General features: G+C 37.2%; 1 protein-coding gene across 1 annotated transcript in view; it reads left to right on the forward strand.

Annotated features, from left to right (window-relative positions):
* The window catches only part of KATNAL1 (katanin catalytic subunit A1 like 1), a 96,095-nt gene extending 87,264 nt beyond the window's left edge, over nt 1–8,831 (forward strand). Inside the window, exon 11 of the mRNA XM_043995357.1 lies at nt 406–8,831. Coding sequence (XP_043851292.1) covers nt 406–604 — 199 coding nt within the window. The 3' untranslated portion in view covers nt 605–8,831. The remainder of the gene's footprint in view (nt 1–405) is intronic.
* Nucleotides 8,832–14,822: the final 5,991 nt, after the last annotated feature.

Raw genomic sequence — 14,822 nt, forward strand, 5'->3', positions numbered from 1 at the left:
ACTTTGCAAATCATAAATTTTGAGTTGGTAGGGATCTTAGCAGCTACCTAGTTCAGCATTCTTATTGTATAGGGAACCAGGCCTGAGAGATGAAGTTAGCTCTCAGCCTCAAACAGGCAGATAGTGCCAGATGTCGGAGCTGAGCCTTGGCCCTTCAAGGCCAAATTCAGTGCTCTTTCCACTACACCCCCTTCTTCTCACTGTACCTTCCAAATATTATTGTTGTTGCTGTTAATATGAACTCTCATCATTGTGTTAGTTAGGTGGAAAATACTCCTCAGCATTATAAATCAGGTGCTTTCTTGAGTGTTCTTTTATCTCATAGTCATTCACTGTTGTTGTTGGGTTTTTGTTTTTTTTTACCATATGTAGCAGTTGTTTTAATGTATTTTTATGTATCTCCAGGGATGCTTCTCTAATGGCGATGAGACGTCGCATCCATGGCTTAAGCCCAGAAGAGATACGAGCCCTTTCTAAGGAAGAGCTGCAAATGCCTGTTACGAAAGGGGATTTTGAGTTGGCGCTGAAGAAAATCTCTAAGTCTGTGTCTGCTGCAGACCTAGAGAAGTATGAAAAGTGGATGCTTGAATTTGGGTCTGCTTAATGTTATTTTCTGTTGAGGCTCATATTTTGTTTGTAAAATGCAAAAGAAATTACTAGAAATCTTTTAAAAGATTTGAATTTTTCATAGGGGAGATTCCTCTTTCAACATCGTTTCAGTCAAAGGCTAAAAATGCAAACTGTGAAGAATAGAAGATGTGGTTGAGGGAAAAGAAGAGCCTGGGGAGAAAGTGAGATCCTTTCTGGCATGGTTGGGCCCTAGTCAGGGGTTCCCAGCTTTTATTCCTTGGTGTTCAGATTGCTAGTCAGCTTGTCAAATAGGCTAAAGTGGTGAAGGGAGCTAACAAAGTATTCTGTCTTTTGGAAGAAAACTGTTTACAGTTAATGTAGAGAGAACTGTCTTTCTAATTAATTTCTCTGTGTCTCATGGAACTTAGGCATTTCTCCTCTTAACTACATTAAAAGTATATAGGGAACTAATCTGACAAGTTAGCTCTTAAAATTAGAAATATATTTGTATCAAGGTAGGAAATCCATGTTTTGTTGCTTATAGGAGTCTCTGAATCAGTTTTTGATGGAGGCAGTGAGCTGGACCCATCAGTCTCCCTCTCTATTATCTTGCCAACATAGGCTTTCCCTTTTTCTCAGAGCTTTTAAGTACCAGAGTATAGCTTTGGTGGCTGTCCCTGCCAGATCAATTTAAGTGCTTTTTAGGTCTGTTTTGTCTTTAAAGTTAGAAATATCTTTCCATACCCTGGTCTTTGAATCATCAAATAAAGGGTTCATTTTCATATTCTTATTTTTCTCCCCAATGCTTATCAAACTGAATATGGAAAGGGTATGAAGGAAATTTTGAATCTTCCAAATATAATACGAAAACATTCTTAATCTCTAGATTTATTTTCACTTCCATTTCTTTTATTGTATTCAGACAAATACATCCTTCATTTTCTTCACTCCCACCATTGTTTGAATTCTGATGTTAGATTTTGTTTGGCAAGCCAAATTATTCCATAATTTTCATGAATTGTGCACACACATTTGTGGCTAAGGCAAAAGTATTACCTACCTCAGAGGATTGTTGTGTTTTGTTAGGCCTTAATGCTCTATATAAATGTGAGTTGTTATTGTTTTTTGTTTGTTTGTTTGTTTTTGGTGGGGTTGGGGGGAAGGGAAAGATAACAATAGAGACCCGTATTTTTATTAGTATAGGGAATGCCCAGTGAGGAAATTGCCTCTCCCAATGCAGATCTGCAACCATTTTCCTGGGGTCAATGAGAGGTTAAGTGATTTTCCTAGGGTCACAGAACTATTATATGTCAGAGGCAGGACTTGAATCTGGGTCTTCTTGACTCTGGTTGGTTCCTTAATTCACTACATTATGCTGACTTTCACACTTTTTTTTTTGATGCTAGCTCTACTCAAGTCATCAAGGTGTAGAGGTGACCCTGGCTTCTCCCAGTCTATGCTGGTGGAGTGCAGGCTCTGGCAATTTGTTCCAAGCTGGAAAGGCTTCAGGTATGGTCCCAGTGAGAGGCCTGACCTGCTGTCAAAGGCCACCCCAGCCAGGTGGAGATAAGACTTGTTTGGCCATGGTGAGCCATGAAGCAGCTCAACATTCAAAATGGCTTCTTTGTGGCTGCCTGGTTAGATTAGTGGAAAGGGGGCAGAGAGCACCAAGAATCACATAGTTCTTAGACTGTCTACACACATTCATTTTACTCAACAGTTGTTTTAATCCCCTGGTCTAATGACCAGGTAGTGTTAGATCCTGAAAGAATGGGACCACATCCATATTGACATTCTCTCTGTCAGTCACATCTAAACGAAAGAGGAGATTTAGGTTCCCCTTGGATAGTTCTGCAAGGGATTTGTCAGATTTGGCTTTATCTTGTGTCCAAAGGTAATAAGAAATATAATTTTGTGGAATACTTGGACTTCTCACTTTATAATACTCACAATAAATATAAGCAAGCAGACCACTGTGAAGGTAACTGCAACTTATGTGCCAACATCTTTTGCAGATAATGAAGTAATAGAGACATTTCACAAAGAACTTGGAAAAGATTCTCCACATTGAGTCAGTGTCTCTTTTTATTCTTGGTAACTTCTGTGCAAAAGTGGATATAGGGGAAGATGATTAAAAATGCTGGAAAATATTATTCAGGCTCAAGAAATGAAAGAGACCAACAGACCAACTGATCAGAAGCCTTGTGTTTCTACTTTTTGAATATTTTTTTCAGGAAGAGAGTTGTAACATGACAGACTTGATGAGAATGAAACAACCTAGAAAAAATAAAATCGACTATCTCTTACCAGACAGAAAATACCTAGTTACTTGTCAGTCACTTCAGAATCACTTGTCTGTGAAACAATAATAATATCAGCTAGTTAGAAGAAAGGTCAAAATCAATAACAAATTAGAAAAATGATAAGGATGAAAAAGTAATATGCAATTTTAGTAGCTTCAACCCGAGTTGTTTAAACAGACTGTTGCCTGAAAATAAAAAAAAAGACAATGGTAAAAAGAAATTTACTCTGTCAGCATTTATTGTGGAAGATTAACTGATACAAAACAGTCACTATAATAAGAAGGACAAAAGAAGCCAGAAATAGTTTCAGCCAGGAAACACTTGATCTCTTTGCCAAATTGGGGGAATATGGCAGCTAAAGGCAACACAATTTTAGTGTATGAATCTATATGTAAAACACTGTGGGGACTATGATAGAAGATTACAAGTATCATTTCAAAATATACAAAAAATCACTTGCAAGGGGAGAGGAGCCCACAGTGAGCATGACATCAGACTCAGGTATGCCAAAGAGATAATTTTAAAAGCATTTGTTGATGTAAATGGAAGGAGAAGAACAAATAGTTATAAATTCAGAGATCTACCAGTGTTTCTATGTTCAGTCTCTTCTTCTCCTTAGTGACAGTAGTGGTATTACTGCATTTGGATTCTGCCACCTTTGTGACTCATATGTTATGTATGTAGCATTGAGACTAAGGAAGATAAAGTTGGGAAGAGCAGGTTAACCTGACCAAATGCATAGAGAATAAATTTGTGCTATGAGAGCTCAGTATTGAAGACACTGAAGTATCAATTGGCAAGATATCAAAATATCACAGAAAAGGGGAAGATGCCAAAGGGATGGAGAAACATGATATTACCATTGAAGGGAAGCCATCTATAACTACCAGTATGCCTACTCTGTCATTTCTGTGAATTCTCTCAGAATGGTCTGTGCATGAATTGAGCATCCCTTTATGAGAACATGAGAGAGGAAGAAGCAAGCTATTTTGTAGACATTTTCCATAGTAGACTACAGTTACAAAATTGACTCAGAGATGTAGGAAATGTAAAATCTCATGGTTTGTTAATTATAAAAATTTCATTTTTGAGCAAAATTTTGAGCGAATACAATCTTTTTTTGCAAATATAATCTTAAAGGGCCTGCTTAAATAAGTTTTTTATATATGTTAAGATTATATAAAGTTCCATGTCAGATTTGGCCACAAAAATAACTTTGTTCACTGATGTGCTAAATATCAGTGTCAAGTGAAGCACACAAAAGGCATCATGGAGTGAATCCCTTAGAAATTCTCATAAAAGAGATGCTTTTCATTGGAGAGATTCTCTACATCTTCCTCTTTGGTACTGACATTGTGCTGATTGCATGGAGCCCTGGGTTATGATAGTACCTTCTCAGGGAGATGTGTTTTTACTCTAAGATATCAGCCTGACTGTTCACACTAGAAAAACAGAGTGAGTGAGGAACACAAATTGTTCCTCTTGGTCACGAATTTTGATAGGCAGTTCAAAGGCATATTAGGTATATACTAGGCCCAGAATTGAAAAGGAGGACAAATTGGGCTGGATCATTTATAAGAAATTTTGCAGTGCTTTTAGTGATCCTAAGATGCTTACTGCTACAAAAGCTCATTGTAAAATACTAGTATTCATACAAAAAGGCCATATGGCTATAGGTCATAAAATCCCATGATTTCAGAAGAATAAAAATTATTGGGAAGCAAGGGCCAATGAAAAGATGCATTGTGTGTGTGTAAATATATTACAGCACATTACCAACAATAACATATATGAGGCTTGGTGGAAAAGACACTATTAAGTACCCATACTGAAAAGAGGTGGGCCAGTTATGTAGCAGAAATGAGAGAGAAGCGAAGGGGTGAATATTGCATTGTTATAAATAAGGTACTAAAAAGCTATAGGAAGACCTCTAGCATGGGATAGATCTTTTATGGAGGATTTATGAAAAACCACAGACACATCTCTTAGAGTAAAAAGATGAATGTGGTTATCTGTACCCATGAAGAATATGGGAAAATAGCTTACTTTTGGAAATCACAACATTCTATATAAGGAGCATATGTTCAAAAAGTTAATCTACAATATTTTCTGAATTAGAAATAGAATAGGTCTATTAATTTTCCTCAGTTTAACAAGATTCCTAAAACAGAGAAAGTAGCTAGTAGAAGGATTAGATTAGAGACATCTAGGTTATAGGTAGAGAATAAAGTTTTTTGTGTGTTTTACTTTACCCAATTTTTCTTATGTAATCAGTGCTTTTCTCATTTATATCTGAAGATAAATTTATATTTAATTTTGGATAGTACACATCTTGGTTAAAGGCTAAAACCAAAAAGCAGTACAACTTCAAAAGCACTTATTTATATACATACACATGTATATATAATACACACATATACATGAATTATATATACATATATATGTATGTATGTAAAGACAGAGACACGTACACACATAGAGAAAGCTGTGAGTACTTTGCTGGGTGAAGAGAGAGTTCATTTTTTTCTTCTTACCATCTACTATAAAGTCCACATGCTGTTTTCAGATATTCCTTTTGAGGCTACTTGATCACCAGTATTGGTCATTTGATGCTCAATTTTTGTATTTTTTTCCCCTTGCCTTATCACTTACCTATGGCCCTATGAATGATTTCACTTTTCTTCTGTGAGGCACAAATATTATAAAAAGTCAAAATCACAAGGGCTCATGAGTATTACATTAGAATTCAACCTATTTTTTTTTGTCCTGATGCTTTCTTATTCCTAATGGCATCAATCTTAAAGAATTGTATGGCCCCCTTGGGTATCCTGCTGTATGATATCCAATTAGTTGTTTCTTTTTCCTTTCTAAATTATTTGAGGTGCTCACTAAGTCCTGTTAGTATTTTGATTCTCAAAACATCTATGTAAAATTTCAGTTGTGCTTGGTAGGATTAATTTTAATTAGAGCTTGTGCTACCCATATCCCTTTTGTGAGTTAATTCTCGGTGTTATTTCTTACGTGTTAGAATTCTTTTTCAGAATTCTATGTGGATAGTACTGATTCTCATTTTTTCATTTGTTAGTTAAGTAGTATTTGGAGCTCCTGGTCCCTTGCTTCTTAGAAGCTTTACTTTCATATCTTACCCAAGTCAATTGTGCTCATTTATACCATTTCCTGTCATTTTGTTCCATCAATGCATGGTGACCTATACATTTCTCTTGACCCCATTCAGGATGTGGAAGAGAACTCTAACTATCCTTCCTCACCCTTGGTTGCAAATTGCATATAAATTCATCTAATCATGTTTTACATTTTTCCTGGTATCAAACTACAGTGGATTGACCTCGGATGAGATAGTAAGGATAATTTTTACTGTGTTCTAGCAGCAGATGCATTAAAAAGTTGTGAGGACTTGTATCCATCCGTTGATTCATCTGAAACTGTTAACAAGAATTTCAGGTTTTACAATATATTAATTCTAGAGTCCTATTTTAATAGCTTCTTTTTAAAATTCCAAGCTATTTTTCCATTTATTCTTTCAATAAGTATTTATTGAACACACGGCATATGTGAGGCACTTTATTAGGTACTGTATGTAATACAGAGTTATTTGAGAGATAGTCTTTGTTCTTTCTTGCACTCTCTCAACTTGCACTTTGTAAACTTCTGGCTTCAAATTCTTTAAGAAGCTTTTGATCACCAGCTTAACTTTGTTCATTTATACATTACACAAAATGAAGGGTATAGTCAGTAGATAACTGATAAGGTTGACCATGGTGGATGGTCAGATCAAATAACTCAGAGAAGACTGAATCTTTAGTTTAAATTTAACAAATATTACTCTCTCCCTGGGCACCTGGTTGATGCTAGGGTGTTTAAACTTTATAGTCTGAATGACTTGGATCAATTTGTATAGTTTCCTTAAGTGTCTCTATATAACATTGCCCTTCTGCTAAGTCAAATAAACCATTTCATCATCTGAAAATGAACAGAATTATAAAGAAATAACTAGCTAATAGAAATATGTCTTTGCTTTCCCCGACATTAACCTGGAACACATGTGTAGTCTATTGCTAGTTGTCTGAGTATGTTTTGCCTGCCTTTATTTGAGGTTGTTATTGCTGATAATTTCTTTGTATAGTGATAGATTCTCCTGCCTCTTCATGCTAGCAATGTCACCTCAGAATATACCTTACATTAAAGATGCTGCAGACAATGTTATGATACTGAGAGTTTTCAGAAAAGACTAGAGCAAAGAACACAGGGTTATCTTCAATCTTATATGAGCCTTAGGAGCGTGAGTGAGTGAATGTGTGTGTGTGTGTGTGTGTGTGTGTGTGTGTGTATGTATGTACTTTTAAAAAGTTCCTTAACTTTGATTTGGTTTCTGTGGTTCAGGATTTATTTTCTGCAAATTATAAAAATAGTAATGACACATTCATATTTATGTGAGTCTAAGGTTCTGGAACAGTAGAACAAGAGATATTTGAGTTATTGAAAGGCTGAAGATCAGGAAGATAAAAATACTCAAAAAGTTTGATCCTAATCATCAGTAAATATTAATAGGGAAGAATAATTATAAATATTTTTGTTACTGAGTCGATTTACATGCATTTTTAAACCCTCAAACTTTTCATGCTTTTTTCTTTACTTGAGGCATAGACTTTTCATCTTGTTCCCTAAAATACATCCTCTGTATGAGTTTTGTAAGAATAATGGATCTTTGGTGTACTGCTTATGGCAAACTGGGTATTATTTTTAAACTTTTCTCTCCTTAATCTATATTTTTTTTTTACTTTTATTAGCTTCTAGAAAAACCCACAGCTTCAAAAATGTTACTAAATGACTAGGTGTCTTGTCAGCTAAATTGGAGAAATCCTGATGGTAGGAGATTGATTTGTTGCTTTTCTTATGTGTACCTACTATTTCCCTGAACCAGGACCTATAATTATCCTAATATTTCTTCACCATGACTGTTAGTTATTTGAGCAAACAAATACCTGAAGGCTTCCTTTGCCAGTAACATTTAATAATTTGGCAGAACAGATGGTGAGGCAGTACAAGCAAGTCCTCTCCATTGTTATCATCGGCCTCAAAGCAATTCATTCTTCCAACAGCCACCCAGTTTGCCTATTGCTTCCGAATTCCAAAATGCATGTGGCTTTCATGTTGTAATCAGAAGTGACTACAAATGGCTCTTTACAAAAACATGAACCTTTGCACATTTTATGCCCCAAATCTACCTCAATTAAACTAGGCCTAGATTCAAGGGGAGAAAGATGAGAGAATGTATATAATATTGAATGTCCAAGATAATTACAACACCATATATGCAGATTTATTTCCATGGGGCCTTCCCTTTTCTTTGTGATCCACTTGATTTATTTTAAAAGAAAATCCAGATTCTCCCATTTACCTTGGGTTCTACTTTTTCTCGTAGCTGTTAGGCTCAGAGAATACAACTTAAGCTTATGTGGAATGTCAGCAATAACCTGGCCCTCTTTTTGTGTGGGGGCAACTCATTTCAGTTAGGCTGAGACTTTATATTTAGGAACAGTTCAGAGATAGCTAGGTATATGTATATATGTATATATGTGCACACACCCTGATGTTCATTGTGCTGACTGCATAAAGGGTAGTACTAATTATTGCCGCCTTCTAAACTCAGACCTATTTGTGGTACAGCAGTCGGGGGCAGCCTTCCATTAACATTGTGATGGGCTCTATGTGGGGGAAGCTGTATTCTACTTGAGAAAGTCTGTTAGTGTATTTTCAAGCGTTTATGTTTTGGTGTTTGTCTCAGTATTTTGTACCTAATTTAAGGGAAAGTCATCTCTAAATTGTATTTATTAAATGTGTCTCTCCTAACATTTGTATGCTGCTACCTTGCTAGTCTCATGAGTTTTGTTGTGTTTATGCTCAGGTTGTATTTTGGTAATAAATTTCTAGAGTGTTCTTTGGTTGTCTGTCTTTTCCTTGTGGTTAATCCTGGATGTATGATCAGGTACCAAAGCCCCCTTGGGAATAAGGAAAGAATATTAGAGATTTTTCACTCCAGGTATAATGACATATTTATTGTATTTTTATTATTTTTTTAGGTTATATATTACAGTCATGTTAAATATATTTCCACATTAGTCATGTTGTGAGAGAAGAATCAGAACAAAAGGAGAAACAGGTTTCCTCTTTCTAGGAGGAACCAAAGGGGATGTAGATGTACTCTCTCTGCCTCTGTAGCCTGAGTCTCAGAGCCCTGAGAATGTAGGGTTAGAGGCAAGGCCTGCAGTAGACAACTGATCTTTGCTGTTTGGCTCTGCCACTTTGGGGCCTAGAACAGGAAAGGCTTTGGATCAGCTTTAATTGACTCCCTTCAAGGTCTTGTGGTGTAATGGTAAGTTTTGGATTTCATGTCAGAGATTCTGGGATCAAATCCTGACCTTGCTACCTACTGCCTATGTGACATCAGGGAAGTCACTTGACTCCCCCAGAGCCTTGTAAAATGAGGGGACTGGCCTCAGTTACTAGGCATTAGTAACATGGGGGGTGAGGGGTAGAAATGGACAGACACACTTATGTTTAATCTGCATTATTACCATTTTCTCCAACATTTTCTGAAGTCCAGATAATCATCAAAACAAGAAATCAAGCTCCAATTTGTAGTGTTTGCTGAATTCCAAGGTATAGACATTCACACTGAAATTTACCAGTTGACCTGTTCTGATTAACTCCAACACATCTCTGTCTTCTACTCTCTTCTATAGTAATCATATATTTTAAACTTGACATTTTATATCTCCTTATTGGGACTGTATCCTGGAGGAGAAAGAAAACCCATGCAATTTGCATTACTGATTCAGGTAAGCCAAGAGTAGCTTTTCAATTAAATTACACTAAATCATTAAAGAAATTCAGTAACACCTTATTTAAGTAGCACCATCCAAGAATGAATGAACTGTTCCATGAAAATGAATTTTCCAGGTGACTGAAATTTACTTATCCTTTTAAGTGCCATTTAAAAAAAGTAACCATTTTTGATAGCTTTCTGAAGTATATCACACACTTCCTTGCCTTCTTGAACAGAAAATACTGAACATAATTTAAACCTTTCTTGATGACTCAAGGTTATCATTATGAATATCACTGTGTATATCACTATGTTATAATACCCTATGCCTTCTGGACCTATTGAAGAAAGGACTGTTTGCTTTTTGTTTGTTTGTTTGTTTTGGGGTATTTTTTTTGGTGGGGCAATGAGGGTTAAGTGACTTGCCCAGGGTCACACAGCTAGTGTCAAGTGTCTGAGGCCGGATTTGAACTCAGGTCCTCCTGAATCCAGGGCTGGTGCTTTATCCTCTGCCACCTAGCTTCCCCCAGGACTATTTGCTTTTATGCTAAATAACCCTACACTGCTATGCCTTTGGAGTTATCTGGACTTCCTATAGTTTTCCTATTACTTTTCCCATTGTTATACTATCAGCTATCGATTCTTGCAGATATCAGTCTAGAAAGCTATCTACTTCCCTTCTAATTTGCTTCTGCTTAAGGGAGGGAGTGTGGTTGTAGTGAATAGAACACCAAACCAGGAACCTGGAGATGTGAGTTCTCCTCTCAGCTCTGATACTAATTGGCTGTATGATTACTCAGTGAGTTTGTGTCTCCATTTCCTCAACTGTAATTTGAGGAAGTCGGACTAAAGATTTATAAGATCTCTTCAAGCACTAGTATCCTCTACTATGGGCCAGGAAACCAGATAGCCAGGTTCATTAGAGTTATGTTTAAAAGAAAAGGAATTAAGATTTGAGAGAAATATTCATGGGTTCCTCTATGAGTAAGTTTTCTGAGCTTTTGTGCTTGAACTTTGTGACGTCCCTTTTGGCTGTTTGGGAATGTGATATAGTGGAAAGAGTGCTGAGCTTGGAAATGCAGAGTGAGATTTGAATCCTGATGTTCATTGTGCTGACTGCATAAAGGGTAGTACTAATTATTGCCGCCTTCTAAACTCAGACCTATTTGTGGTACAGCAGTCAGGGGCAGCCTTCCATTAACATTGTGATGGGCTCTATTCTCTCAGCCTCTGTTTCTATAAAATAGGGAGGAATAACATTTGTATTCCCTACATTATAGGTTCTTGCAAAAAGCACTTTGTAAACCTTAAAGGTGCTACACAGATATGTTATTTGCTTGCCTCCTGCTTCTCACTTGTGTTTCAGGTAATTAAAGTTGCCAGATAAGTAAAATATTAATCTAAAAGTGTAATGTTACAATTATGCAGTCTCCGTCAAATTATGATCATGAAATCATGCAGTTGTAGAGTTAGAAGACGTCTTAAAGTTATCTAAATGAGACACTCGAAGGCGTCTTCGAGGAGGGTGGCTTTCTACTTCCTTTGAAATCATCTGTGGAAGGGGATCCTCCTCTTTTGCTTAAATAGGGATGGCCCTTGTTGTATTCATGTCACTCTCATTTAATAATATAACAATGTTTGGAGTTCACGAAATGAGGGAGCTGGAAGCTTTTACATGGAGAAGCTGTGTACTCTTCAGCTAGGTCCATTTAGGACTGGGATGGAGGTGCAGGGATTTTTAATTCAAACTCAGGAGCCTTCCCTTTCTTTTCCCATTACTAATCTGGGGAAAACTGACTAGTTGCCTAAGGGATATGAAGTAATATTCTCTTAGTCTTGGTTGGAAAAGGGAGAAGATTTAGTTTGCCTTCCTTTCCCATTCCTTGCACCCCTCTTCTTTTGTCTGTCCTCTCATTCTCTCACTTTCCATTGCTATACTAGTCCCCCCCCCCTCATATAATTTGAATGTGGTCTTGGGGCTCGCATGTCCCTATTGAGGGCAGGAGTTCTAGACTATCTATTACATAGGGCCATGGTTTTATCAGTTCCCTCAGTTTATGGGTGTCAGCTAGGTGGCACAGTGGATAGAGAGCACGGCTTAGAATCAGGAAGTCTCATCTTCATGTGTTCAAATCTGGCCTTAGACACTAGCTGTGTGACCTGGAACAAGTCACTTAACCCTGTTTGCCTCAGTTGCTCATCTATAAAAATGAGCTGGAGGAGGAGATGGCAAACCACTTTAGTGGTTTTTTGCCAAGAAAATCCCAAAATGGGGCAGAGTTGGACATGACTGAAAATGACTCAGCAAAAATAAAGCTTAAGCCAAGACCCAGAATTCATTCATTGCCTACCTAGAACAGATAGGCCCTTCCATTGGGAAAACACAGTCCAGGGCTTAATCTGACAGTGATTCATTTGCCTGGGCTCTGTTGTTCATATAATTGGGGAAGGCCTAAGGCCAAAGGCCTCTATGGTACGTACCTATTTCATGGATTTGACCTGACAAGGACCCCTTTGGTTATGTGCTCAGGCTTTCTCCTTTAGCCTTTTCAGAGGAATCTTTACATCTCTTCCGTTAATCCTTACAACTTTACCCCAGCCTTAATTTAGGGATCGATTTGAAATTGGGAACACCATAATGAACTAGTCTAATTTTATAGGTAAGGAAACAGGCCTAGAGAGACTGCAGTATAACGTGTCAGGGCCTGGAGTGGAACCCAAGTTACCTTCTCATTGAGTAGTCTTTCAACATGAAAAGCATTTATTAAAAGTCTACTGTGGGGGCAGCTAGGTGGCGCAGTGGAGTCAGTGGCCCTGGAGTCAGGAGGACCTGAGTTCAAATTCGGCCTCAGATACTTGACAATTACTAGCTGTGTGACCCTGGGCAAGTCACTTAACCCCAATTGCCTCACCAAAAAATAAAATAAAATAAAAGTCTACTGTGCTAAATACTAGAGGAGAGGAAAAAATACAGATGAGACACAGCTCTTGCTCTTCAAGGAATTTGTGATCTAGCAGAGAGATGCAATGTAAACACAGATTACTATAATACACATGACATGATAATGTGCATTAGAATTTCACAACATGCTATGTGAGATAGGAAAACCCTCATTGTCAATCAGAACAGGTTCGGGGAAGGCTTCTTATAGGAGGTGGCAGAAATTCAACAGATAAAGAAGAGGAGGGGGCTTTCCAGGCATGGGGATAGCCTGAGCAAAGCCCAGCAGATGGCAAAATACACTGTGTACAGGCTTTGTTTGCCTAGGCTATAGAGCATTACGAGACAAGGCTGGAGTAAAGGCAGAGAGGCTCATAAGGAGGCTATTGCAGTAGTGTCCAGGTGGTGTCAGTTAGAATGGAGGAAAGGCAATGGAAGACCTACTGGAAAGAAACTGCCAGAGTCAGCCAGCATTTATTATTAAAGCTCAGCTCTTCAACAGACCAATACAGAGTATCTATCTAATTTAATTATAGTTGAGAACCAAGAATAATACTTTTATGTGCAAGATTATTGATATATGAGAAAATATTTTGGAATATGTTGACTATACAAGCCATTTTCTGAGCTTGAGAATCATTCGTGCTTTTTATTTTGATCACTATGAAGTCTTGATGACTCCCTCTCTTTTATTTAGCAAATAGTACTTGTTTATAAATAAGGGCTACAGGGAAAGCGGGACTATTATTGCCCTCCCATCCTCAGAATTTGTCAATACTGAGTTTCTTTTACAAAAGAAGGTATAATGAAGTGACCCAACCTTTGTGAGCGCCTTAGATAGGTTTGAACAGTCCGTTTGAATCAAAAGTATGGCTCAAATAGTTGCTTATTTGTTCATGTTTAATGGCCAGCAGGGCGTTAATAACCAGATGACAACTATCCTAGCCATTTAGATGTAGCCTCCCTCTTTGTTAATAGTTATTGAGGCTCTCTCTGTACAGGGTAGAGATATTTGAAGTGCTACCCAGAGAACACAGTTATGTGTCTCGGTTTTGTTCTGTTCGAAGTGTTTGAAATGTCTTTCAATATAGTAGAACTTAATTCATTTTTTAATACAAATCATTCATCATGGCATGACTGGTGTTTCATAGCATAAATCCTGCAGCACAGTGCTAATGATTCCCTGTTATTGTGATGCCATTAGAAATGGGCAGGCCCAACCCACAATTTGGGGTTTGTGGATTATCTCATTATTTTTCAAACATTTTGAAACATATTTTGTAACTTTTTTCAAACGCACTTTACCAAGCACATTTCCCCTTAATTTTTAAACCCTTGTGTATTTCAAGGGAAATTTAATCCATATGTTTCTAATTCATTGGCACTTAATTCATCAAAGTTGTTTTGTAAGAACAATTTAGAAGCCTTAGGAACCTTTCTCATGAGTTCTGTCTCTGCCCTTAAAAAGTCCCACCCTTCCAAAAACCAAAAACAAAACCTTGAAGTCATTACTTTTCTCCTCAAGTTAAAGGAATATAGATAAAACCTTAGAATTTGGCTTGAAATTCAGAGTCCACAGTTTCTGAACCTGAGTAAGTGCTGAATTTGACATAATCAATTCTCATGCCTTAAGGAAGATCTCTCTTCAAAGATAAATATGACAAAGAGGGATGGGCTAGCAACTGTTTGCCCCTACGAGAGCACAGGATACAGACAGGCACAATTTCATAGGTTTTGAAGCTAGAAGGGAAGGTAAGAAAGAGATAAACTGGTATGTCCCTACCTCCAACTCAAGTGTGGAAATGTTAGCCCAAGGATCCACAGCCAAGGGTTTGAACCTGTCCAATGATTCCAAATCCAAGACTCCTATTACAGCACATTGACATAATTATACTATTACCATTTTCCCAAATAGGGATAAAAAATTGAGGGGGCTGGGAGACCGTTGATTAATAAGATATCAAATTTAGAAATCAATTGACGAATCAAGCCAACAACTATTCAGTATTTTGTGTCTGTACAGTGCTAGCTGCTATTTTTTTTAAAAAATTACAACATTTTGGTATAAAACAATGAAAAGAAAGCATTCATCAAAGGGGTTAATATTTTATTTCTATATGTACTTCTATATGCAAATTGTAATAACATCACTGGTTTATGG

Source organism: Dromiciops gliroides, chromosome 3 (genome assembly GCF_019393635.1).
Source record: "Dromiciops gliroides isolate mDroGli1 chromosome 3, mDroGli1.pri, whole genome shotgun sequence".
Taxonomy (NCBI): Eukaryota; Metazoa; Chordata; class Mammalia; order Microbiotheria; family Microbiotheriidae; genus Dromiciops; species Dromiciops gliroides.